This window comes from Athene noctua, chromosome 3 (genome assembly GCF_965140245.1).
Source record: "Athene noctua chromosome 3, bAthNoc1.hap1.1, whole genome shotgun sequence".
In the NCBI taxonomy this organism is placed as follows: Eukaryota; Metazoa; Chordata; class Aves; order Strigiformes; family Strigidae; genus Athene; species Athene noctua.
This window is the reverse complement of record NC_134039.1, coordinates 50,766,605-50,790,600: the sequence shown is the minus strand read 5'-3', so window position 1 is coordinate 50,790,600 and position 23,996 is coordinate 50,766,605. Positions and strand designations below refer to the sequence as shown.

The window sequence follows — 23,996 nt, the reverse complement described above, 5'->3', positions numbered from 1 at the left end:
TTAAGCACAGATAATAAGAAGTAACTGAAAATACATGAAACGTTCAGTAAATATCTATTAGTGTCATATTGCCACATCCTTTTATATTTATTTTGTACTCCTCCACTGATAAGATGTAGAAGTCTGCTTACCGAATTGTCTTTCAGCTGAAGACCTTCTCCATTGGGCAGGGATGACCTCCGTTTCGTTGAAGAGTTCTTGTTCGGTGTAGAATTAGTGCCTCCAGCTTTCTTCTTGACAAAGAGGACTTCACAGCTGGCTTGATCTTCATTGTGCGTGCTCTTCCCTGCATTTATTACCCTAAGAAAAAAAGAAAACAAAAAAGAAAACAAGGAACATGTCCAAGTCAGTAAAGCACAGAAGCCTCCATCTGTATCTTACATGTGACTCAAGATGTACAGAACCATACCCCAGAAGTATTGCAAATACAAACTGAATTAAAATACCTGACTTTCTTACACACATACAAACATACACATAGGCATACTTGTTTGTTTCCATACACCTACACATGGCATAACAAGCATTTTTCACAGAACTATGTGAATAAGAACCAATGGTATCATGAGCATATTTTATCCTTAGGTATACCATACTTCTCTTTAAAAGTACTACTTGATGTTCAAGGCTGATAACACACCTCCTAGCTGAAACATGAGATCCCCAGTTCCTTTTCTACCCACCAGACTCTCTGCTACAGTGAATAACGAATCTGTTGACTAAGGGTGTGCATTCTGACAAGTTCTAACTCTTGCACAAACAAAATACCTGCTATATAAATCTAAAAAGCTGTTACTGCTAAAGGCACAGAAGAATATGCAACTGCTATTTGTCTGTTTAAAGGGCGTATATTAGAAATGCTGTGACAGAAATACAAAAGAAAGGCTTTGCCTGATACTGCAACATGCAAGTTAAGCTTGCTTGTACCACAACAACAGGGAGATGCATACTAAATACACCCCTCTAGCACTGCAGAACATACACCCCCCTTGCCCCCATCAAACCCTCATACCTCTGTCCCACCTGCAGCATAGAAAGCAGAATACTTGCACCAAGAGCTGCAGGCATGCAGAAACGAGCACTAAGAGCTCAGTACAAGCTTCTGACGGCCAACGGTATCCTGAGACTTCCACCACAACTGTTCATCTTCCCTCCATAAGTCATGAAGCTCAAATAACAGCTATTCCAACACCAACATTTAAAAACCCTAATCAGAAGTTTACATTATCTTGCAAAAGATCTGTTGTGAGATGGATGATACTGTGATTAGTATCATCCATCTCAGAACAGCCAAGTTCAAATACGTTTTTCACTTTCTACATGAGAACCTTATCACAGGCTGACTAATTCTGCATCATGACACCGTGTTCAGTAAGGAGTTTGACAGTCCTGGGCTCACACAGGGAAAACCCGTGCAAGCTGGGTCCATGTCTTGCTCCAACGAAGCAAAGACATGGCTGCTTTGTTGCAAGCATGTCTTCTTCCACAAACACTATCTAACCATTCCTCTTTATTGTGAGGTTTGAGTCACCTAACAACTTGACCACTAGCCAGAGACAGCATTTCCACTTCCGGACAAACACTAAGTTTCACATCAGGCACATGTGTTTTTATGAACAACTGCTGCCTCCCCAGAAAGTAAAACAGTTTGAAGGTATATCATAATCCTGATGACAAGTTCAAGACATACCTGACTCCTTGATCTCTAATGTTTTCACTACAGTAAAATTTTACATAACAGGAAAACACTTGCTAAAGGTTGTTGAAATGAAAACAAAAACCAAAGGAAGGCCTGCAGGGGACTCTGCCCCAGCTTGCCTGCTCTTGCTGAAGTGTCAGTTCTGTGTCAGCCTTGCTTAAAAGTAATATATTCCTTTGATTTTCTAAGACCGACATGATACTGTGACATGCAAATATGTATTCCTGTCTCTGATTAGAAAAAAGTCTTCTAAGAAAATGTGCATCCGCTGCAATTAACTGCTTTCAGAAACTGAGTTTCCTTCCAGTACCAAATGTCACACGCTGCATGCAGTCTGACATCTGTATGCACAATACCACCAGTTGCTTACAAGTATTTCTTGTAAATAAACATCAACTGTGGATAAAATTATTTTGTGAAACACAAAAAGCAGATACCAAGTAGCACCTAGTTGCAAGACACCTGTGAGCAGTTTACCCACCCACTCCTGCTGTAGTGCCTAACCTTTGAGCAACAGGAGACCAAACAATGAGATTATTACAATAAACTTCTAGTCTGAAAACTTGACATTTTCCTACTGTATTGGGAAAAATAGAAGTATATATTCACAAAATAATTTAAATCAGCTGACCAACACCTCTTTAGTTTGAAATGCTACAAGCATGATTAAAATACTGCAGCAGCACAGAAAGTGTAGGTAATTAATATTCAGTTTAGCTGATCAGTCTCCTCACTGATGCTGCTAGCTGTTTGCAATCCCATTTAGAAAAAAATCAGAAGACAAATAGAGACAAAAGCGATTCCATACAAAAATCCCTACGTTCCTTACAAAAATCACTCAAGTATTGGAGCTGCTCTGGTTTCTAAGCTTAGTGATGGACTTCAGGACTTGAATGGTAGGAGATATTCTGATGTTTAACAGCATGTTAAGCTATGCACAATATAGTATCATTTTATAAAGCTCTTGCCAAGAAAATTTGTCAAGGCACAGAATACATTAGAAGGGCTACAAAAACAAAGTGACCTAACAAACTAGTTTGGCAATCAGTGACCATGAAACAAACTCCTGGAAGTTGAAACTGCATACCAAACACCTTGCTAGAAGAGGACATCATCAAAAGGAACAGGGAAAGACTGAATACTGAACAGATGTGAGGGTTGGGGTGTCAGTAGTATATATTCCCTCCTGGAATTTCACTTTATCTCCCCAAAATCCTGTTTTCCTCTCTCCAGCAGATGATTAAGTTTATTTTGGAAATCCTTCTTCAGAGTTGAACTAATGATAATGTCATACCAGTTCTACCCTGTAATGAAGTTTAGATGCCAAAAGCTGTCCCTCTCCTGCCACACTGGCACTCTTCTACTCTCACATCCCATCTTAATGGCAAACTTTGGAAAAGGGCTGCAGTGAAACCCTGGGATTTTTTTATCTCAAAACCTGAGCTATGTGTTGGTGCCTGATGCCTAGCACTGAGCTGGTAACACCTTTTACTCAGCTTCAAACATCTGTCTTTGCTGTCTTTTGAAATCCTTTTCTCTCTGCAGCTTCTTAAATCCTTCCTTGAGGCAATTCTTTCAACCAGCTTCCCAATGCTGATTTCACTGTTGTCTTTCCTTCTTGCTCTCCCAGACTGTAACCTACCAGGGCAAAAACCACATCTAAGCTGCTTATACAAGTAACAAAGCAGAACTAACAAGATATTCCTGTCTCCAAGAGGTAACTCTTAATTAGACCTCTGAAAGTTTTTATGGAAAAATCTACCATCCCCCTCCTTCCACAGAGGAAATACCTCAGCTTCCTAAGATTTTTCTGTTCCCCATCATATCTCTTTTTCTGTCTGCTTTGAAAAATATGTTATCCCCCAGTAAAGTGAACAAACTAGGATAAAGCACTACCTTCTAACACATAACTTAAAAAAGCCTCCCCCACCAAAAACCACTCCAATCCTCACTTCCATTTTATCATGGATTCAAACAATAATAATAAAATACAAAGAAAGAAGAATTAAAAGAAAAGATTGAGGGCTATATAATTCTTTAGCTTTTACTCATGTTTTCAAAGGAATTATTTTGTTTTCTCATGATTCTTCAAGGAACTGTTTCATTAGACCTATTTATGATCAATTCCTTCTCATCCCTTCCCTCCTCTCCCCCATTAACCATTTTTCTCCTATCCAAACTTTTCCAAAGTTCAACCCAATTAATGTATCTAATTTGAATCAGAACCTCCTCTATTTACAGAATTAGCTGTCTCTTTTGTGTCAAACACACTGCTCAGTAATAAATAAATTATCCTAAGGTTTAGTTCACAGTATAGTAGTGCTATTAAAAATACATCCTAGTTTGCAAACAGGAGCTTTCTGAAGCCTGCACAGAGAGGTGGTGGTGGTTGGTCACACTTGAAGAGGTACTTATATCAACCTTGATGGACACCTCAGTACTTTACAAGACTAATCTCAAACATGTCCTCAGCTAAAAGTAAATCTTCCAGCTAAGAGCCAGCTGGTTTGTTTGGCTCATAATTAGCATTCTGCTGGTATCTCATGAGACCCCAAATCCCATCTGACTGAATGGAAATGTAGGTCACACTGTGCTTCTATTCTTCATTCAACAAGCAGAGCCCAAATTCCTGTGCCAAGGTCACTGATTACAAAATCCTGAGTTTATCTTAAAAAAAAAAAAAAAAAATCAAAATAGGCCAGTTGAACAAATCCGAAACAGGTTTTGATAGTGGTTTCCTGACTAAAAAAAACTCCAACTACCCCACCAAAAAACAGCTCAAGTCTTTTGAAGCATATTTATTCAGCCCTCTTTTTCACACTCTTATCAGTACATATACTCTTTGGTTGTTTTACTCCTCCCTATACCATGCTTTTTGAGATTACACTAAATTTTATTTGCTTCAGCAAAACTTCTAAACTGTGCTGTAGTAGGAGAACTTTACTCAAGTCTAGATCTCAAATTCTGAAAAAAATGTGAAGTAGTTGTCCAAGTACTTGTATTTTTTAAACTCACAAGTCTAGCAAAATTTCATATGTAACATACCCAGACAAAAATAATGGGTAAAAGCAAAGAGTTCAGCAGAAATTCTGAATGATGCATGACAACAGCAGTGTGCACAAAAAATGCTTTTTGAAATGTAAGGATTTTGAGAGCTGGAAGAGCTTGGGGAGCTACGGTGCAGCAGGAGAAGTGTGGGAACTAGCCACACATACCCTCTAGGCCTGCCCAAGTTAAGAAATAAAACCTGTAAGCAGGGAACCTGACCTAACCCCTCAGTTTAGTTGAGCTGTGGGATAACTGAGAGCCACCTGTGACCATAGGAGGACACCCCAAATCCTACCTGCTTCTCCCCCATCAAAGCAAAGTTCCTCTCTGCAGTAGTAGAGAGCATTTCCAGTTCCACCTTCTCTGTAAGACCTGTTGCAAGGGTCAAGACATCCTATGCAAGCACGACCAGAGCAAAGGTCTGAATATCCTGCACTTGAATCATGCAGGTTAAGGCTGAGGCTGTATTATCTGTGCAGCCCACAAAGTCTGACACTGGAACATCAGAATACCTACAAATGTTTCTAAAAAGAAAGAGAAAAGGGAGAGATGCATGAACTTGCATTTGTCGGTGAGGAAGCAGCCATACCAGGCAGGAAGACATCCCGGCAGGAAGGGTCAGCTGAAAGTGGAACAGGCCAAGTGAAAGAACACAAAACTAGCTTGCAAGGACCCAAACACTTCTAATAAAGCAACAGAAAGCAAAACCATAACCGAAAGACCAGTTGATGGTCCCAAGCTGCTGCTTCCTTAGTTATCTCACAAAAAGATGTTGTCAAATGTTTTCCTCTGTGAATGAAGAGAAAGACTCCAACTCTGTTCAAACAAAGCTGAAAGTTTCATATTAAAAATGTATTAAGAAAAGCCCTGCAAACAAGTTATCTGTTTCAAAATAATCCATGCCTTCCAAAAAATATTTTTTTTAAAAAAATGTTTCTATCACCAAAACAGAATTTTTCTCCTAACCATGCCTTTATCTTTGTTCCCAGAAGAAATTTTCTAACTCCATTTATCTAATTAGCACACATATCTTTAACATTTATTAACCTATACAACTTTGAACAAGCTCCTTCTTCCTCCATTACCAGTTTTCAGGTTATTAACAGTATTAAATACCTCTCATTGGGGAAGTAAACAATACTTTTTCTAGGAAATACTGGCTGTGCTCAATAATCACAAGAATTAAGCAATGATAACCAAGGGCTGTTGCTGGGGTGCTTTATTTACTGTGGATAAAAGTGACTTTCTGCAATTCTGGCATATCCAAGTTTCTGAAATAGATACATTAACGAGCTTCCTGCTGGTCACAAGGTGAAAAGAGGATAAAGGCAAAGTGTCCCCACCCGCCCCCCAAAGACTAAAACAAACCCAAAAAAACTCGACAAAAACACCCCACAATGCTTTCCATACTTGGAGGAAAATACAGCCCACAACAGAAGCTTGAAGCAGTCTATAAACTGAGGTGAAAGCACTGCTTGCAGGATGCCTTTACCTGGGAAACCTGCTCTCATATGATCCACAAAAACTTCAATTCGTTAACCCCAGGCAAACATCAAAGCTCTTCTCCTTAAGGGTTAGGAAAAAGAAGGTAGAAAAAAGCAGATATATCCATAGGCAGTTTGTTGTTTATTGTGACTTACAATTTAAGGCTCAGGGTTCAGAGTAGCAGGGGGGTACCTGAAGTTGTCCCGACAGTGAATGAATCAATTCATGAGGCAACACAGAGCCCTCTTCTCCCCCCTTCAGCCTGGCAGGCTCCAGCTGCTCACAGGAGCTACAATCCAGGCTCCCTCCTCGTTCCAGATGTGGCAGTACACATGCGCTACCCCACAACAGTAAGTATGACATCAGCTTGCATACAACTCAACTGATAACACAGAAGTATCCCAGATGAATGAATACCATAACTACAGACAACAGACAGTATGTTCCTACAGTTTTGCATTATAATTTTCACAGTCTTAGAATGACAAAGACACCATAAAAAACCCTTTCATACAAGTATTTCTGGCTTTTTTTTTCCCCCCTTAATGGATTAGCATGTGAGTGGATGCCACTGCCTTCTTCTGTGACATCTCATTTATAGTCTTAGATTTCCAGGTAGGTGGCTGTTTTCCCCCCTTCACCCACACAAGATTTATTTCTGCGCTGGGAATTGACTTGAAAGAGATTTCTTCCTAGCGGTTCACCTCCTCCTGCAGATGAAAGGCAGCTTTTCAAGCAGACTAAACAGTTTCATTCATTCATTCATTACTCTAACTGTGACATTGCTCACATCAAAACCAAAACACCCACTAGCATTGTCCACTGCAGGCAGAAACTGAAGCCATCCCTGAATTGGTTCTATAAATCTATGAGGTTGAATAAAACCTTCATTTTATTAACCAAGGAGGAAGTGAATGTTTAGCCATAAAGCTGAGCCTTGCAATGCTCCAGTGTGAAAATATGGGTTCTTGTATCAGCAATCGTACCGGTATACCAGGCCAAGGTCACTTTAGGACCCAGCTAGAAGCTACTACACCTGCCAAACTGATAGACCTAAATACGGGATTAAAATAGGCAAGGCCCAAAAGTAGAATATCATTTATGCTGGAAACTTTAAAAACCACTATAAAAGTCAAAAACAATGCAAGAAAAGAGTTCTTAAAAATTTGGCCACAAGTTCAGCATAAATGAACGTAAACTGGTAACACAGCTTGTCTTTGAACAATGATTGTCTTGAAGTTGACGACATCTTGAAAGGGAAGTCAAGTCTGATGTTATTTGTATGCACTTCCCAAAATGCTACTGCGGAGCATATCATCCAATTATGCTTTCCAAAAAAGGTGAAACATTAAGTGACTATAAGGAACAAGACAGCTGTAGGTCACTGACATGGAACAAGCTCTGTGATCACTACACAGGGATGAGCAGCTCTTTTGAATAATTAGCATGCAGGTATTACACAAGAAAAACAACGGACAGTGAGCCCAGAGCAGATGCTGAGCCAGACTGGTGGGATGCAAATGAGGTTAAGCATGATCTCACTTCAGGGCTGATCAATCTCAGACACAGCTGGCAAAATTAATTGTCAAATTCTCCTTCCTCACTCCCTCTGTACTGGCTATCAGCATGGGGTGAGAAGAGTCTGCAAAAGCAAACATGAACTTGACGCTGTAAGAGAAACAAGACTTCTTTCCTACAAAACATAGTGAAATTGCAGAGACAGCCAGGTCAGACTGCTCATCATACTATTTAAAGCAACTTTGGCTGTCTGTTCAAAGCTTGCTGAAAAAAACTAAGCAAGAGACCCAGAAGATAACGAGGACAAACAGTTTAGTGTTGACCAGTGTCCTTCCAGTCCAATTTCCACTAACACAGTCTTACACCTTTTTCTTCCCCTCAGTAAGCAAACTTCAAAATTCTGCTGATCTGGGAAGAATGGGCCTGAACTTATTTCTATGGTATACAGGAAGAAGTTGCCTTGAAAGTTCTTCAAATGATGCTTATCATATTCGGTCTGGTGAAGCCAGCTTATGCATCACTAGGCTTTCCTAGATTTTATTGCTGATTAGGCAAAAAATGCTTACCAGTTTTGCCTGGTATGACAAGTTTAGAGCTTCAAATAGAAGCAGAAAGCATTAAAAATAAAATAGGCGTGAAAGGAAAAGGAACCTTTCTACAGGAATATACTTCACCGTGGTTCATTAGACTGTGATTAATCCTTTGACTTCACTTTACATATTAGGATTGACAACTCTTGAAACTGAGCCACCTGGTTCAATCTTGAGAAATTATACTGTGCACATCGTGATAGTGACTTTTCTTTATTTTGTTCCCAGCCATTTTGTCACACACATGACTTTTCTGCCTTAGCCATGAAGGGTGATCCTGAAAGTCCATTGGATTTTGACTGTACACTGAGAAACTCATCTATGGATAGTGATTTTGACTTGTTCTAGATGAGAAACATCTCTGGATCTATCCTTGAGCTCACATTCAAAACAAGAACCCAAGCTCTACCATACCTTTCCCTCTAATGCCGGGGTAAAGTAGCCAGTTCCATGCCTGTTCCCATGAGCTGCAGAACTCCTCGTACATCTGAGGCTGAGGGCAACCTTGAACACAAGTATACCTTGTAAGGAGGACACAGCAGACATGCAAGTCTCGTAGAAGAAAGAACTGTTGCATATGAGGTCCAGTTGTCCCACACAATTATGTGACAAAAACACAAATCACACTAGTTAAAACGATCTAAGGGCAGGGACAGCAGCCTACCTCTAATCTCTACAGCAAGGGGCATCTGGGCCTCAGAAATATTCACTTTGCCTGCAAACTCAATACTATTATTACTACTACACCAACTACTTCTACATAAAAAAAACCCCAACCAAATGCTCAATTTTAATTAAAAATATTTCAGTTTTATTGTAGACTCATAGATGAGTGCATATGACAAGGATGCATCAAGAAAACAAAATGTCACTTCTTCCTCTCCCTGATTTCCTTCCCAAAGTTCTACTTTTGAAAGCACATCCAAAATAAACCCTTAGAACGGGTGCCAATTATATGAAAATAAAAGCTCTTCTTATGCTTACAATGAAGCAAGTTACGAGTTTAAAGTACTTCAGTAAATCCCACACCATTAGGCTACAATGCTGTAGACCAAAGTCTCAGCTCTCTCAGTTAAGAGAAATCAAGATAAATGGCTTATGCAGAACTGGTTCAAGCTTTTAAAAATATGATCTGTCACATGTAGCATGTGTGAAAGTTAACCGCAAGCGCTGGGGTGATGGTACTAATCCCTTTTATACAGCTGTCGACTTAAATTAGCCCCAGGCTAATCTTTGCAAGTGTGACAGAGTGTACACATTTCCACAGATAAGCACTAATGCCTTATTCACAATATCCCTCTGCTTCAGCAAGTATTGTAAAACCTCTATAACCTGGAAGAAGTCAGTCTGCTAATTTATTCTTAAAAAGTCATTATAGCAAACTATATATGTACGAAAGGACACATATGTAAGGCAAGGAAAAGAACAAAAAACCAGAAAACCAGAACATTACATACAGCTTTACTACCAAGAATCCACAAGTAGAAAATTAATTCAAAGCCACTTGTATGTTAGTAATTTTAAAGAACAGCTTAAAGAAAAACTACACCCTGGGGCTGGAGTTTTACATCCATCACTTTTCCTCTGAGAGTACATTAAATCGCAGATCTGCAGGAAGGAGCCACGTGCAAAAAGCACTACAATGACTCTTTGCCATAGAAATGTGCCTCAAAACCCAATCTCTTCTATTATTAAAATTACTTTCCTAGACCTCATCTTTGAAACCGTTAAAAAATAAACTAAATGCAATCCAATGAAATATCAGCAATCCTGAGCCTGAAAAAAAAGTTTGCAGAAAAACGGCAGCTACCTCAATCTTTATAGATCTTGACCCATCAAAACATTTGTATAGTGTTCACTCATTTGCTTGGGAATAACAGCCAACTCCAAAACTAGCTTTCTCAAATTTAAGGTATTAAAGAAGTCACAGTATTTAATGCAAAACAGGATTAAGAAAATATTGTAGTACTTTTACACATATTTTAGATACACATAAACATGCGCCCCAGTACAAAAACCTATAGTATTTCTCAGGCAAGCTTTCAAAGTTCAGTTAAATGTTATCTCATAGAAAACATCCATTTTTCATGTAATATAGTTCAAAGTGCTTAATATCTTTGCTCAGTTGTTCAGGCATCACAGATGCAAAATGTTAAGTGCAGCAATAATTTGGAGACAAAGTCAACATAGGGACTCAGGTAAAATCAGCACCAGTAAAAAGAAGAATCACAGCCAAACACAGAATTTCTATCTAAGAGCAGCCATACAGCAGTGAGCAAATCAGTGTCTGTCTGCATGTGTGCACAGTGTTTGGAGACAAGGGTGTCCTTTCCAGCCCCATGTGCTACCTTTATCCATAGGGAAGGTACTCAAGCTCTAAGGTCTGCACACCACCTATTACCATAGTATGCCACAACACGTCTTAGGGATGTGCTGCAACCAGTCCCACTGTGCCTCAGATGGCATGGACATGAGCACTGATTAGGCACCACGGCTGAACCTCAGGGCAAATTGTTCCCAAGGGCTCTTGCTAGGAGGTGGGATGAAGCAATCTGCCCCCACCCAAGAGCAGAGGAGGAACAGCAAGGTTAAGGAGCAGTTCTGGAAGGTGCCATATCAGAAAATCACAGAATGGTTGAATTTGGAAGGGACCTCTGAAGGTCATCTGGTCCAACCCCCCTGCCTAAGCAGCGTCACCTAGACCAGGTTGTCCAGGCCCATGTCCATATGGGAACACAGAAAGAGCAATGTGCTAGGTGACAGAGACCTACCTGCTTTACCCTGTGCATGCACAGAATCTGCCACTGAGTGGGACCTGCTCACTGCCACCCTGTGAAGCCTGAAATGCAGAACAGCTCCAAGCTAGAACCTTGCTCTCCTCTGAACAGGAGCAGGAGCAGCTGCACAGCACCAGGTCATGCTTCTCCAGCACTACTGTTTCTCCCAGTTATACTGCAAAAATCTGCCTCCATTATCAATCTTACCCCTTCCAAAGTCAATAGCAAAAGCACCACTGAAACCTCAATCCAAAAACATCCAGGCACACTGGAAAACCTACAGACTAGTAAATACTTAGCACAAACATAAGAAACAGGGCCAACATCAAATATTTTAAGAGCAACTATAACCAAGGAGAGTCAGTTGTGCCTGAAGAGGCCAATAGGAGATACGGTAGCCCAGCACAGATGGACCTAAGCAGCACTGATGGGATGGATCCTGCATGGCATGATCAAAGGCAATCACAATCCCAGAGAGGTCTCAGCAAGAACAAAGTCAACACCAGAACCAGCTGACTCCTATTACTTGTATGTAACCCTCTCCAGACCTCTCAGACCACTGGGAAATTAAAATTGTGTCAAGATCTGTAAAAATATGTATCAGGAAATAATAAAGTATTAGTGTGTCCCTGCATCCTGCTACATCAAGGAACAATTTGTTTTCAGAAATTATAATTACAGTTGCACAAACGTAAAGCATACACTAAGGCAGTGGCTGAAACTGGAAGCTTGAATTTATTAACCCCTTGACAAGATTGTAAATAAACATTAAAAAAAGCTGTATCCGAACTGAAAAAACACCCCTGCAGAATTCAACAGTTGAACAATTCGGAAAATTGCCAACTTCTCAGGCAAAGGATGAAAGGTGAACTTTCACAAGCATCCCCTCTCTTGGCTTGCCCAGTGTAAGAAACCTCCACCTCCTCCTACCAGTGTGCTACCCCACAGGGATAACTGTGCAGCAAAATTACTTTTTTTTTAAACCCAAATCAACATATTGCCTCAGCAAGACTGAAGAGACAATAAGGAGGCAGAAACAGCAGATGATAGGGAGGAGAGATCCTGCTTAAACTAACATTTCTGAAAAAAACCCACAAAGTTATGAAGTTGTACCTTACAAGTCTAGGAAGCTAGCAATGAAAAAGATGGCGCACCATGGTTTAGTGATATGTAACTGCAGACATGAAATACTGATCTGCAGGAAAATCCACTGAGATTTGCCTTTGGCTTCGAGAAGTCAAGCCCAGAGCCCCTTTACCTTGGCACTTGCAGTGGCTCTGCATCAAGAAGCCAAATACTTTTAATCTTCTTCAGTCTCTGCATGTGTCTACAGTCACCTACACGTGACTGCTGCTATAAGTATGGTCTCCAGCAGTGAGATCTAGTAAGACGTCTACAGTGCAGACAGCTAAATCTGAGACAATCACCCAGACTTTATAAGCAAAGAGGACATTTGGGGGCATGATTCATCTGACCTATTTTAGTTGTTTAGATTAGCACGAAACGTCTGTTCCTCTTCGTTGACAATAAGGCTGAGCCTATACACTTACACAGTAGGTTGTCAGCATACGGTCAGATGATTCCCACCTTCAGTGCCTGAGCTTATAGGGGTGGAAGGGGAAAAACCACCAAAAAACAGAACACCAAAAAAACACCCACCCAACAAAAAAAGCCCACCAGCTTCTCTTTCAACAGGTATTCTTGCTATTTGAAACGCACTTTCCTCCAAATGCATCTTTGGTATAGAAGTCCCTTGGCATGACCAAGTGTAGAGAACCAAGGCTGAAGTGGAAGTAGAAGAAACAATTAAATGCAGCAAAAATTTTAAAATTAAATGGCAAGGACAGATTACCAGGTGCCTGAAATTTGGCATTATAGGTCCTGATGTGACAAGTGAGTTTAGCATGGTGCAGCAATTTAAATGCTTTTAAAACAGCTGGTGGGATTCTCAGAACACAAAAGGAGGTAATTGTCAACCTTATTCACAGCAATTAAATCTGTATAGGCTAAAATAGGATCTATTGTTCCCCCAAAATACTGGGATTGGAGCCAGAAGTAACTTCAGTGGAGCAGAAAGTTGGCAATTTGGAGAGCAGCTGAAAACTATGTAATTCTCTAGCATAACAGGGAAAAAAAACAATCCACAGAGGCCAAAGTCAAGTTCAGAGATTTTTTACAGAAAAATTTATTCTCTTCTGAAAGTACCAGAGAGAAGTCAGGAATTAGTACTAAAACAGATGTCAATATAGACTTATCTCAGTGTGTACTCTGCACAAACAGAAGTGTATCCAGTAATTTCTTCTGCTGAAAGCTAGAGATTATTATTGCTAAATTTAGACATTCACACACTACCCAGATATGTTCCCTTGGAGTCATCTGAGCACATGAAATTTAGACAGGCACAAGAAAGCTGGATAACTGTTATTAAGAGGACAACACTGCCACTAGACAAACAATCATTAATCCGCTCTCAATTCAAAACGATCAACAAGTAGCAGGAAGGGATTTGCAAATCATTTGCCAAGGACAAAATACCTCCAGAGTAGCATCAAGAGACAGCTGTTAAGCTGGGAAAAGCCACAAAGAGGTGGCGCGAGGATCTTCAAAGCGATGCACGCAGGCTGTCCTGCATTCATCAACATGTTCCAAGACCAGTGTTCCTGCTAACTGGGGTGGGGGCAGTAAAGAGAGCACAGGAGGAATCCGTTTTCAAGGTACGGGAAGAAGAAATATCCCTCTAACCCATCTGAGAACATGCCTCTCTCCTGACTGAAAACCTGCAAAACCCAGAGCAAGGATGGGCCAGAATGCAAGGCTGCAACCAAAGGTCTGCTTGGTAAGTCTGCATGCAGCTTCCACCTGCTCCTTTACAGAAAGTGTATTTTAAAAAGAAGTTAAATCTGGACTTTAAAGAATAAAAATCTGTTTAGGACTCTGGCAGAGTGGCCTGATAGAAGAAATGCAAACTTTCCCTAACTGTAAGCTGGAACACGTACCAAAACTGCCTCTCCAACTTTTACATTCATCCCTATGACTAGACCACGCTGCAAAAGGCTCCAAGTGCAGCTTGTTGACACATTTGGCCCCATCCTCCTCCTCAAGGTTTTGCATTCTCCCTATACCAGGTCCATCATTCCAACTATTTGTTCATTTGCCCAAACACCCCCGCCCCCACAAACAGAATTCATATTTTGTCAGATCCATTTCCTGATGTTTCACAAGTTCAGTCCGCCAAGCAGAGGGCTGGAGACCTTGAGCCCAGTGAAGGGAAAGCACCATGGTAGCCCTGGCCGGCCAGCAGCAAACTCTGCATCTGCTCCACTGTACAAGCCTGCTCCTGGGTTACACCTGTTCTGCTACATACAACTGGCCCTTCTTCAGCCCAGGGTCCAAAGGGTACGGGCTACACTCTTCATCCTCTCCCAGAACTGAGTGTCTGCATCCCAGCTGTCCAGTGCTGTCCAGGATGCTCCTGGGTATCATCTGGAAAAATGTCAGGTTGCACAGGCCACAGCTGTGCTGGTGACACGCCAAGAAACAACATGCATAAATGCAGGACAAACAGTGAAGCCAACATTTGCTTCAGTAGTATTTCCTAGCATGAACACTGTCCTGGTGGCCAGGACAAGACCTGCAATGAGGGGCAGTTTAACCCAACCTGTAGACTCGGGAATTCCTGGGCAGTCCTGTAAGGTCTCCAGGGCTGGACAGACAGGATGTTCAGCTATGGCCTTCTAGTTGAGAAGTTCGCAGGAACCTCACGGAAACAAAAAAATTCGTTTTTCCTACACACTTTCTCCTGTATAGAAAAACAAAACCCATTCTTATTTCACCATATGATCCACCTGAAATATAATTCTGCAATAAAAGATGAGTACAGATAGCTGCTGTTATGCACCACAAACACCATAATTAAAAATCATTCATCTTCAAAAGATCTTTCTCCAAACCTTCAAACATGCTGTATTATTCACTGAAAAGGCTTCTACTGCGCTCAGGGAAAAATAAAATTAACTATTCTTCTGCAACAAGACTATTTACAAAGACTGTTCTGTAGTGCCGAAAAGTCCACACAGTTTTTGAACTAGCTAACCACGATGTTGGTAACAATAAGTCCCAGTAACTTGAGAAGGACAGTGAACTGGCAAGCCCCCACCTCTGTTCAGAGACAACAGCATAGCACCAGCATCATAGAGTCATGATGATGGCAGGGTAAGGGCTGTTCCTTTCTGAACACCACCCCTTGGACTGCAAAGAGACTGGCAGATGTACCTGAAGCACCTTTTGATCTTGGGCAGCTTGAAGTCCTGTTTGTTGCCAACCTGGTACAGGCATTCTGGCTGCTTCTCAGCTCTACAGGATCCCTCCTTGGGGACATGCAGTGCTAAGGTGCCCATGCCTGTGATCTAGCCTAAAGGATTCTCCAAGCCTATAGCTAAACCAAACCTGGTAAAGCCTAACCCTCCTTCACATTCTCCAGTCCCCTGGCAAGTTCTTCAGGGTTCAAGAGGAGTCCTCCTGAGCTCTCTTCACCACTAGATATAACTGTAATGTTATGCTAAGTCATCTTTTGTTTTTTGTTTTGTTTTTTCTTTAAACCTACTCTGTCTCAGGTTCTTCTGATCCTGTCAGGCCCCTTGGTTAAAGGGGATATCCTGTGGTGAGGCCACATCCCTTCCCCCAAATCATAAGGATGGCATCAAGCTTTCTGACCCAATTCTTCAACCTTCTCTAGCTGTTTCTTGTCCCACCACCAAAATACTTGTTTCCCTTTTCTCGTTACTAGGAACTTTCCATTCCTGTATCACCCTCCTTGAAGGGAATCTGAAGGAGATATTTCCTACTTTCACCCAACACTGTCCAAAGATACTGCGCCTAAAAAAGAAAAAATCTCCCAGTCATGTAGTTTAATAACCAGCAGTAAACAGGAACTTCATAGCAAACCAATATACATATTACTCTTCAACTGATTCTCAAAATTATCCTTCAGCTCCACAAGATTGTCTCCTAATGTAAGACAATACAGCTGCATAAAATACATTACTTCTTGCCTTCAAATTTCTTAATGCATTGTACAAGACAGTAAAATGATATAACATCGAATGTGTATTACACATACGTCAAACAAAACTTGGAAGCACCTAAGAGTAAGAGAAGAAAATAATATTTTAAGCATGAGGGATGACCTTTTAATAAAAAAAATACTCTCTTTAAATAATACCACCTCTAACACCAATTATTTGTATTGTATCTTATATAGAAATATACAAACACACACACAAATAAAAATATCTTCAAAATAACTAGTGAAGCAGCCAGCACCTTCCATCTTTGCATTGGATTTTTTTACTTCTACATGGCAAGATCATGACATGAACATTATTTTCCTTCCCTTTACCCATCAACCAGCTTAGAATACCCACCTTTTTCCATCAGACTGTGTGTGTCAGGGGTCAGGGAAGTATTTCAATTGAAAAAAAGGAGATCCTTTACTTCACAGACTCAAATAGCCACAAAATACGATCATACCACCTACTGTACACGTTTAAACGGTGGTTTTGGCCCCAATTTAATCACCATACTTCCTTTACCTCTGTCTTCTTCTGAGATATATACACACATGCTCCCCATATATATTTTAAACAGGGATAAACTTAGCTGGTTAGGACAGATTTTGTTTACCACACAAAGATTAAGAAATCCAATCTCTATAGTTCTCAGAGTGTTTAAATAAAATGCCCCATGGAATACAGGATTAATCAGCAAAGCAATTAGAAGTCAAAGACTGAAAACACAGAGGAGTCTTCCTCTACTGAGAAGAAGGGGAAGAAAAATAAAAAGGCAAGCAAAAAATTTGCCATTCCTTCAAAACACTGATTATATCAGTAAGTAAAAAACTCAATCTTTCAAATAAAAGATTTTGAGTAATGCATTTCTGAACAGAAGAAATACAAAGGAGTCTCCTGCTGCATTACCTGCCCTCACACACCTTCCTCCTGTAATGCACAATTAAAAACTGTGTGGCTCCACAGTATCAAACAAGGGAAAGATGCACAAACAAGGAAAAGGCATGTTAACTGACCTTCCCCAGAGCAGCATTATGCGCTCAGGGGTGAGTAGGCTGCCCATTTGGGTCTGCCAAGAAACAAGCTGGCAGCAGACAACAGCAGCGACTATGTCTTTCTGCTCCCCTACCCACTGGGCAATGGTGGTGCCAAGAGGAAAAGAAGGATGCCGACCTTCAATCTGACAGCCCCATGGTCCTTATAATCTGCTTCCATATATAAACTAGAACAAACAAAACCAAAAATCAATTTCTAGAGCATCTTCAGAACTGCCTCAGCATAGCTCTGTTGTCCCTGATGTCTCAAGAATCTGAGGAATCATTTTGGAGTAGACAGCGGGGAGTGGGTAGAGCGATTACACACTTTACTAATAGTAGAACATTTTACAAAGGAACATTACCTTCCCACTGTAGTCCCAGGACCAGACACCTCCACGTAAATGCCAAAACAACCGCCTGCTTCCTACTTGATGGTCTTCTAGCATACATGATGGTTTGCTCCAATCTCAGTTAATCACATTTTATCACTTGAACTTCGATAAATACAGCGCCCACATATGTGACTCCTTCCCTTCTTGTGAAGTTATTTTGGCTGGCGCTTCTTGCCTTTTATGAAGAAAAGAGGCTTTTCCAGGAGTTTGGATGCTGAAGGGAAATTGCGAGCAGTATTTCTGCCTAAGGCAGTATGGTTTTTCAATTATGGAAAAAAAAAAAGTACTGAAATTGTTTAATCCTCTTATTTTCACATGCATGAAACTTTGCAGTCTTCTGTATTTACTGTACTTTTTAGACCATAACTACCCATTGAAAATAGACTGAATTTCTGCCATAAAGGTACCAATGGGACTCCAGAGGATTAAGCAACAAGCATCCCATATTTCCCATTTATATACGCATGCAAAAACTTCACTGCACTCTATTTTCTTACCTCTATGACAACAGTTCTATTTCCCTCACCCCCAATTTGTCTCCTGCCTACTACCAGCACAAACTGCACTACATGGAAGAACAAACAAATACCTAAATGCCTAATTAAAACTATCAAACATTCCAGTTGGTAGTTGGCATCACTGCATATAATTTTTTTGCATTTCCTTCATCAGATAACAGATCTTTGGTATAATGTGCTGTGAGGCATAGCAACTAACATTCTCTTAGGATCTGGCATATTTTGAACGTGTCCCAAACACTTAGTAGACATTTTCTCTAGAGATGAAACTTAGTGTCCAATTAACATCTTGAATAGCCTCAGCAACTACAGCAAAGAACACTACAGTGATAATGTATCCATTGGACTTCTGTGATTCAAGCATCTTTATCTGCCTATGACTCCACAGTGGCCTTCAACTGGGCTTGAAATATAATGATAAAAAAAATTAAACAAGCACACTGTTACAGTTAATTCCAATAGTACACAGACTTTCAAAAATATCTTTAATTAAGGCAGGACTGATGATTTTTACTCTATATTAGCACAGAGATCCATTGTTTGGACATGGGAACAATACTCCCCAAATTGTTTAGTCATTTCAGGCTTTGTCCTTTACAAACTTCTTCAAAACACAAACAGGGTGATCTCCTGTAACAAAGGCAGTATCACTTTATTAACAGCACAAGAAAGCACAGAGATAGGATCGCACTCATCTTATTTGCCTTAATAATATTCCCTGCATCACCACCTCTCTGTAGGCATTTATGAGACTCCACGGATTACAGTACAGTCAAATTAATATCCAGTTTGTGGGGCTGTTTTGCCTAACATTTAGGTACACACCCACTCCTCAACTCAATCTATTTTGAGTCTTCAAAAAACACTGAGACTTTACTAAGCTCATCTACCTGAAAAATTACTCTCTGAAAAATAAGGGGACCATCTTTGCTTTCAATATATTTTATGATGCCTGTTTAATCAAAGAAGGGACATTTCTGTCACCGTGTGAGGAAAGAGACTATCTGTCTTGTCAACTGAAGAGGTGGGCATGCTTTCAAACACTATCACTTCGGCCAGAAGTTAATAGAAACAAACAACAGCTCAGAGATATGTGCAGAGCTTGAGTCATTCTGCATTGAGCTTATTCCTCACCTTTCAGGCAGTCTGATACTCACAGCTCTTCATATCTTTAAAAGCAAGTAAAAAAACTGCACAGAAGTCTGAAATGGCCTAATGGGACAAAAAGCTTTTCTTTCCAGCCCTGGCAGATTTCAAGAATAATGACGTTTCCAAGCCTTTGGGAGCTAAATAAAAACAATAAAAACCCACAAACTGGCACGGGCAACTATATAAATTAACAGATGCACAAAAAACTATATAAACAAAACCAGAAGCAAAATGTTTCCCTTCTCCTATTGTATCTTATTTGTATTTACCTCCAGCAATACAAGCCTATAGTTTACAATATATTCACAGTCTTTTGACTGATGCAGCTTGCAGTGACACAGGCAGGACTGCTGCTCATTAGAATGTGCCAATTTTTTCTGATTTCAGATTACATGTCAACCATCTCTCACATAAAATCAGACCACAGCTTCATTTATATTTACAGCTGAGAGAAGGTGGTGAACACCAGAGGACACAGCTTGGAACCATAGCCAACACCGACTATCCATTGTGGTGTGAAGCTCCTGTGGGAGCTCTCACCACAGCTCAGGGGCAGACCTCATCAGGTTTGCTTGTGCACCACAGATGAGCTTTACTGATGGCACACACATCTACAGGGGTTTCCACTGGGAACAGATGGTTCAGCAGTAGTATGCACAGTAACAAAAACTTCCCAGTCAGCTAAAATGCAGCAGAACATACGCAAGTCCATTTTGCTACAGTAAAATCAGCCTCTAAATAGAGCTTTCTGACATAAAGCTAGCACAGCAAGGAGGACAAACATTATGAGCAACACTAGCTTGAGAAAAGGAAAGAGACAGATGAATGGATCTAATAATGTGTTAAGTGGAAGGAGAGAAAGTTAGAGATATCTTACCCCCCCCCCCCAGGTTGTACATGAAGCAGAAAGCAAGTTTTATGGACTGGTGAGATCCATCAGCATCCCCAGCAATCAAGTATAGTACTTCCAGAACAAAAAGTGTGCAGTTTTTGATTTAGAGTATATACCTGAATCTGCAATTTTGCATTTAACAACATGTATCTCTCTGTTACTTTTGAAATACATAGTATTAATCAGAAAATAATCACTTCCTTCACATCTCTCAGATGAGACAGTCTGAAAAGTGTACATTTTTGCAGTTCTAACAGTCTTCTTCACCTACACAAAGGTCATCCAGCCTAGGTGAAGAGACCGATTATGTCCCTTTTCTGAAGGCTGCTTTACAGTACCTGGAGTTTTCCTTGTCTGCGGTAAGATCTCTAGACAAAGAGTTTAGGCAAATATACTCTTTCAAGAACGTATCTTCTGAGGTTGAAGATGACCACTGGCTGCTCCTACTCCATGGGGGTTTGCTGGTGAAGCCAAGTCGGGAAAGGAGCTTGAGAGCAACTGGGGCTTTGCTCCCCAGTAACTTAGGCACCTGCATCCTCTGGTGTCACACTTTGTTGGTGTTCCCAGGCTGAGAGAGGACACACAGGGGGTGCTGATGCTCAGCCCATAGCAGCTTCCCAAATACCAAACATGGGGTTTGGTGCTTTCAAGACTGGGTAAACCAGTTCCACAGGTCAGCATTAAAGAACCATTCTGTGAATGAAGCTGCTGAGGACCGTGAGGTAAACCTTCGACAGCTTCAAAAGCAGTGATGAAAAAGTCAAGTCAAGATGGGGACATGGGATACTTCTATTTTAAATTTAGGCCTTTTTCCTACATAGTACCCAAGAACAATCTTTTGTGTTTCTTTGTATACAGCTGCTTAGCCACTAACATTTCTTTTCTCCCAACTACCACTAAAAATAATTACAAATACAGCATTAAATATAAATGGCAGGTTCAAATCATCCCATTTTTGCAGGGGCAGTTCATCATCTCAAAAAAGACTATTTCTAGGTAAAGGGCTGACAGAATGAACTCTTGACCTCCAAATGGTCCTTAGTACCCAAACTGGACTTCTTCCTGCAAGAAACTGGAAGACCAATTTAAAGTAAGCCTGGAAAAGCCAAGTGCTTTTCCTGGTTGTAGTTCCACACCCCTGAGACATGAACAGAGCAACTGCTTCCCCTTATTCCTCCAAACATGGAATTCATACTCTACTCCCTGGTAAGGACAGGTGATTGGTTTACACAGCTCTTCACCTCTGGCCTTCAACCGTAGTAGCTAAGCCAAGTGAAGACAGGATTAGAGCAAACTTTTTCAATATCCAGCTCTATATGATACCCAAGACAAATTCCAATGCAGCAGAAACCAATATTAGCACTGTTTTTAGAAAAGGAAAAATCTGGCTCCCACTCAGCATCTCATTTATTACAAGATCACAGATGTTCTTAACATACATTGGCAAAGCAGAATAAAAATCAGCAAAATGCGAATGTATTTGCAACCAGCACTGCACTGAAGAAGGGAACACCATTTTTAATGTTATATCAGTCAAGTCCAGAGAGGTTAACCAATCACAACTTGCAATCACACTGAACATATTTGGTTGCCTTAGGCAACTGTCTTATTTTGCCTCAGCAGAAGAGATAACCCAGGTATTGAATCAGATAAACTGCAATTTTTGGTCAATAAAAGCCCATATATCAGGCTTTTATCCTCACATCAAATCAAGAAACAACTATGCTGACCAAAGGCTCAGGGTTCAGCTCAAGCAATAAGCCCTTGCACAGCTAGTCTTGCAAACCTGACTCATCAGCTGAGCTGAGCCTTGACCACCCTCCAGGCATCTATACCATCTTCTGCAACAGGGTTTACTGCTCCTGCCAACTCTCCACAACCCACCTCCAGCCCTCTGTCTGCTTGCTTGCAGCCAAACCAACCTCCTCCAAATGACCAGCCAACACGGCCAAGCTGCAGAGACCACACTATCCTGATGACTGTTACAAAAGAGTTAATCTGGTGGACAGCACAGACAAGGAGCTCAAAGGTGGCTATCTTAAAACTACATTAGCCAGATAAGTCAGTTTTTCTGGGGGAGATCCCTGAAAGCTTTTCCCTCACTCATCAAAGCACAAAGCAGCACAATGCTAGAACAATGTTAGGTCGGGTTCAGAAATCTGCTCCTATTCCCAATTCCCTCATACATTGGCTGTGAGGTTTTGAGAAAGTTGCTTCCACTAAGGACAAATTTCCAATTTATAATTTGGGCAAAAATGGGAAAAAACTGTATCAGTAGGCCCTAGATAATTCAGCCACGAGAAGAGTCTCAATCTCAATCCCAGTGAGGACTCTTAAGACTTTTAAGTAAAAGTGTCAGCAGACCAAATACAAAAGTCTCTTTTCCATGGCCTAGAAAGAAAAAAAAAAAAAAATCACACTAGGATAATGTAACAGCTTGCCATTTTGTTGTCTGTCTTTTTGGACAGTAATGTTTGTAAATGCCACATGAAGAAGGAATTGAGGACAAAGTGGTTTAGAACAGTTGTTCCTCCTTGAAGTTCTGCTATAATGTGGTTTCAGGAGGTGAAACTACAACTTCCAGGTATTGTCTCAACAGCTACTTCTCTACAGCTGCACACAATAGCAGAAAGCACCTGTGTTGTTCTGGGGAGATCTCAGGATATGAGCTGGTGAACTAGGCTATTAATAATGTTAACTCAAGCGTCTGATCAAAGATTCCAAGAGCAGAGAGAGGCATGATGAAAGAGAAACTGAAAATCATACAAAAGAAAAGGATGCTCCAGATTCAGGTTGGGTTTTTTTGGGGGGGTTTTTTGTTTGGTTGGTTTTTTTAAACTGAAACTTAAGGCTCAGGTTTGTGGCACCCTTCTCCAGAACACTATCCATCTCCCACTTCAGAGTCCACAAAAAATAGAGCACATGCTCATACCTCAGCTGCTGTGGTTCAGCTCAGCATAGATGGCTCATGAAGGTAAATTTACACTAAGATGTTTAAGCATATATCAAAGCAGCAAAGGCACAGGAGCTCTTTCCAGTTTGCCAGCAGTGCTTTGGAGCTTTGTTCAAGTCAACAGCTTTGTCCTAGCTTTGCAGGCAGGTTTTACAGCTTGCACTAAGCTGCAGGCTGCCCTGACCACAAAGAATTTACCTGGTTAGCTTTCTATCAGCTGCACTCTGCATGTGACCTACATGTACCTTGATGTGGTTTCTGCACTCAGCAAAACACAAGTTGAGGGTCTGAACTCTGCAACAGTGCAGGGCAGACACCCGACATGGCTATAACGAGAGCTGTCTTCCACCGTACAAGATTTCTTGTGTGCAACTTTGATATTCATCAACTCTCAAGATATTTCAAAACTCTTCAATACCCATAGGAGAAAGCAAGTTTGAGAGAGAAGATACTGAAGTGGTTAGAGTGTCTTTTTAGCTTCCTGGTCTTCACTTTAAGCAGAAGCTTCTTTCAGAGGGTACTTTTCCATTTTCAGAAGAGGTGATCGAGGAGAGGCAACATGGCAAGTGGCTTTGACATTTTGCAAGCTAAGGCATTTGAACAATTCCTCAGAGTAAACCTGCATCTGTTTTCTGTGGCCTTTTATCAACAGAGCCCAAGCAGTAGTCTCCCCCTAAAAGGCCATACTGATGCTTTCAAAAAAATGCCATGGAAAGCCCAGATTTGAAAGATATGTGACATTACCAGCATCTGATATGCACTAAGTATTAGACCAATAACTAGTTCCTATCCAGTCACTATTTCTACAAAACAAGTAGTAATTGTCAAGCTTAGTTTGAAACCCATTGGCTATTTTCAATCAAGTTATTTGT

The 23,996-nt window shown here is 40.8% G+C and overlaps 1 protein-coding gene across 1 annotated transcript in view; it reads right to left on the bottom strand.

The window, feature by feature from the left end:
• PPM1H (protein phosphatase, Mg2+/Mn2+ dependent 1H) overlaps window positions 1-23,996 on the bottom strand; it is a 140,294-nt gene that overhangs the window by 72,758 nt on the left and 43,540 nt on the right. The window contains exon 2 of the mRNA XM_074902970.1: window positions 132-300. Coding sequence (XP_074759071.1) covers window positions 132-300 — 169 coding nt within the window. The remainder of the gene's footprint in view (window positions 1-131; window positions 301-23,996) is intronic.